Source organism: Magnolia sinica, chromosome 1 (assembly GCF_029962835.1).
Source record: "Magnolia sinica isolate HGM2019 chromosome 1, MsV1, whole genome shotgun sequence".
In the NCBI taxonomy this organism is placed as follows: Eukaryota; Viridiplantae; Streptophyta; class Magnoliopsida; order Magnoliales; family Magnoliaceae; genus Magnolia; species Magnolia sinica.
The window spans coordinates 99,376,302-99,379,955 of record NC_080573.1 but is presented as its reverse complement, the minus strand read 5'-3'; the positions used below and the strand labels follow the sequence as shown (position 1 = coordinate 99,379,955).

Genomic DNA, 3,654 nt, shown 5'->3' with positions numbered 1-3,654 from the left:
CCACTATGGAGAGAGGATAACCCCAAAATCAGGTTGATTAGACTATCCTAATCGCTGATTAACGAAATATAAGCCATGTCAAGTGGAACCAACTATTTGGACGGTTTGATTCTAGGTACATATATGGCATATATAGTTGTGTGTATGAGAGTGTTAAAGCTTTTTAGAGAAAGAAAAGGAGTCAGAAGGGTAGAAAATAAAATAATAACAATAATAAATATTTATTTTTATTTATAAAAATATGATAAATAAATTATCTCTAGGAAACGTCCATGGTTTAATGATCTAGACTAATGACCTTATGGCTCCCATCATGAATGTATAGGATCGGACCACTAGGATCTTCCAATTTTGAATGGGATCATCTATCTCTGATAGGTTCATCAGATCAATGGCTTAGATTTTAGTTAGTATACTCTTACAAATAGGCTGGGCCAGCCTAGCAAAATCAATATTTTAAATAAGCCAAGCTGGACTAGTTCAAAATCCAGGCCATAACCAACCTAATGCCTGACTCCTGCCAACCCTACTTAAGAAAATAGCAAAATGACATAAATGATAGTCTAATTCTCATTAATATAATAGAAGAAAGTGTACCAAATGATGTGTAAACAAGCTACCAATAACATTGTAGGCGGAACGTGGCTAAGTCCATCCATATTTTATCTCTAAAATATATGATATCAGTAGCTTTCAATATTTTTTGCCGTCGCAATTACTTTCGAATGACTTAGATGGCACTTGCTTCCTTTGGCTTCTTTTAATATATATAGGTCCCACACTGATGTTTCTCTTTCCTTGATTTATTTAGATGCATGAAGAACCATCAAATTAAGAAAACGTTGAGACGAAAGGTTTGTGGGTCCACCTTAATGACAGGTCACATCTACTCATTACTTCCGTCGTGTGGGCTAATGCTTGGACTTCAACCTAAAAATTAGGCAGATGTAGAACTTAGTGGGCCACAACAAGTTAAAAGGGAAGATGGGTTGCCTACGCATTCTTCTCTCTATATAACACATACCTACTTTTAGCTCCACACCTATCACAACCCTGGCTTCTATAGTAGTTGCAACCTTAAATATAAGTCACTAACTAAAACTTATAAAAAGGAAATTTCCTTCATGTTTCATTCATTTCATGGACTTAGTATACACATACATATGGATCAAAATGGTACCATATATATACACTTTACATATACATATATGTGAGTTATGGTTATTAGAGGATTTTGAACTTGAATTTATCAAATAGAGTTCTTATTTTTCCAACAATGGTTTAATCATTATTAATATTTAGTCAACTTTCCGAATCTCAGTCAAGAAAAACCCAATCCCATGAAAGTTAGTATTAGAAAATATCATAACTTTCATGAAATGGTGTTTCATTGAAGCAAATGTCCGATGGCCCCACACAACAAACCAATTTGAAAACCACCTACCTACGCTCCACTATATATATTCAAATAGAAGGCAAATCAAACAATTAAAACAGCAAGAGATAGAGATTGAAGACATTGGTTCCTTTCTTTCTTTATTTCCAATCTTCGTTTTCTTTTTCCTTTTTTCTTCTTTTATTCTTTAGAGAGTAGATATTGGTTTTTGCTATTGATTTTCACCAATTATGTTAGGCTGTGAGCAATGAATGAAGACACCCTCCACTTGTAATTGCAATATTTACTACAATTTCCCTTCTTTATACATCTTTATGATCCCTTGTTTCCCACAATAAATACATTTCCTGCCTCAATTTATACTCTTCTTCCACTAATCCTTCAATTCCATTCAATCCTCTCCCTCTCTCTCTCTCTCTCTCTCTCTCTCTCTCAATAACAATAAAAACCCACTTCCAATTTCCTATATAATGGCGTTGGAGGTGCAACAGCAAGAACAACAACATCGAGCTACAACTAGCACTAGTTGTAGAAGCAAAACCCCCTTTGACAACCAAGGAGGTGATTTCCTCTATCCATCATCAGCAGTCGCCGCCCTCCACCGAGCCATCCCCACCACCCTTGATTTGTTCCACTCAAAGCTTGCCTCTTCCCCCATCGAATTAGACGAGCCCTTGCCTCTTCCTTTTGGTTGGCAGAAGTGTCTCGATCTTAAGGTAACCCATATTCACTAGTGCTCTAGCACTCATCTTTTCGTATTTTTTTTTATATTAACGCTCTCTGTCTATCTATGTATATATGATATTTGTGTGTGTATATCTATGTATGTATGTGTATATATTTAAGTTATTTTGGATTTGCTTTGCATTGGGAAATGGGGATATTCCAATTTTAACCGTCCATTATTTTGATCTCAATCTTATAGGGCCACCATGCCAATATAATGCTTAAAATATGATTGAGTCTCCCTTTGTTTTTTTAGACGGGTGCCATCTACTATACTAAGGAAGCCGCTGAGATGAGTTCCAATGGAAAAAATGCAAAGCTGGACTTGAAGCTGAACCTATCCCCACCGCAGTGGGCCAGCCACCAGATTATGGAATCGCCCAACTCATCGTCATCTTCAATATCATCACCAAGCTCATGCATGTCGTCAGAGCTTAACCTGGGTTCAGAGGCCGAGATGGCTAAGTATCCAAGCAGCCCTGAAGAGACTACATCGATGGTCCTTGTCGGGTGCCCGCGTTGTCTCATGTATGTTATGCTATCTGAAGAAGACCCAAAATGCCCGAAATGCAAGAGCACAGTTCTCCTCGATTTCCACCGTGGCAATAGTAGCAACCGCAACAATAGCAACAACAACAGCAATAAAATTAGAAAGAATTAGCTACTACAGCTATGTCAACAACAACAACAACAACAACAACAAAACGAGGAAGAACTAGTTGCTACAGCTGTCTTCTTTTTTTATTCTTTTTCTTTTGGCTTTATGAGAAGAAATATAGACATGGTAGGTCAGCTAGCTGGTTAACTGTAACAGCCCAAATTCTACTATCAAACGGTTAACTTCCTTTCATTATTTCCTATTTCCTTTCAATATCATGCATCCGTTTAAAAACCACACATGCATGCATACATGTATGCATGCGTGTATATTCATGTATCACATGTTTGTGTGGAGGTATGAGCATGTTTAAATGAAATATACTATAAAATGTATACATAAGCACGTTGGTCTACAATATAATATGAGGTAGGCTAATGTGTGCATTTGCACCATTTTCATAAATGGCAGCATCGTATGCGAATCAGGACCGTCCAAATCGTGTATAGAGCATGCTCTGAAAGTAAAACTATCTGAAACACCCCAACCGTCCATTTGGGTACCCCACGAAAGAAAGTAAAAGTAAAATGGTCAGAAGGTCCAAATTCTAAGGGTCATAATTAGATGGGTATAAGAAGTCTAATCAACGTGATTGTTTGACGAAGCTTTATCAACGGTCCTGAATGTTTGATGTCCCAAATGGCTTGCATGTTTGCCACGTGGATGACTCACCACATGCACGTGAATACAAATGGTACACCTGTCTAATGAACATACACATGAAAAATACTGTATAGGTACTGGCTGGGTATACGTGGGACCCACCTTGATGTATGGGTTTTATCCACGCCGTTCATCCATTTTTCAAATCATTTTAGGGCAAATGAGGCAGATCCAAGGCTCAAGTGGACGGGTAGAAGTTTTGGATCAAGTT

At 37.5% G+C, this 3,654-nt stretch overlaps 1 protein-coding gene across 1 annotated transcript; it reads left to right on the top strand.

Moving 5' to 3' along the window:
* The first annotated feature begins 1,477 nt into the window (after positions 1 to 1,477).
* Positions 1,478 to 2,972, top strand: LOC131252235 (protein GL2-INTERACTING REPRESSOR 1-like). Its single transcript, XM_058253061.1, has 2 exons — positions 1,478 to 2,112; positions 2,379 to 2,972. The coding sequence occupies exons 1-2, from the start codon at positions 1,867 to 1,869 to the stop codon at positions 2,781 to 2,783; spliced, it is 651 nt and encodes a 216-aa protein (XP_058109044.1). The 5' UTR covers positions 1,478 to 1,866; the 3' UTR covers positions 2,784 to 2,972.
* Positions 2,973 to 3,654: the final 682 nt, after the last annotated feature.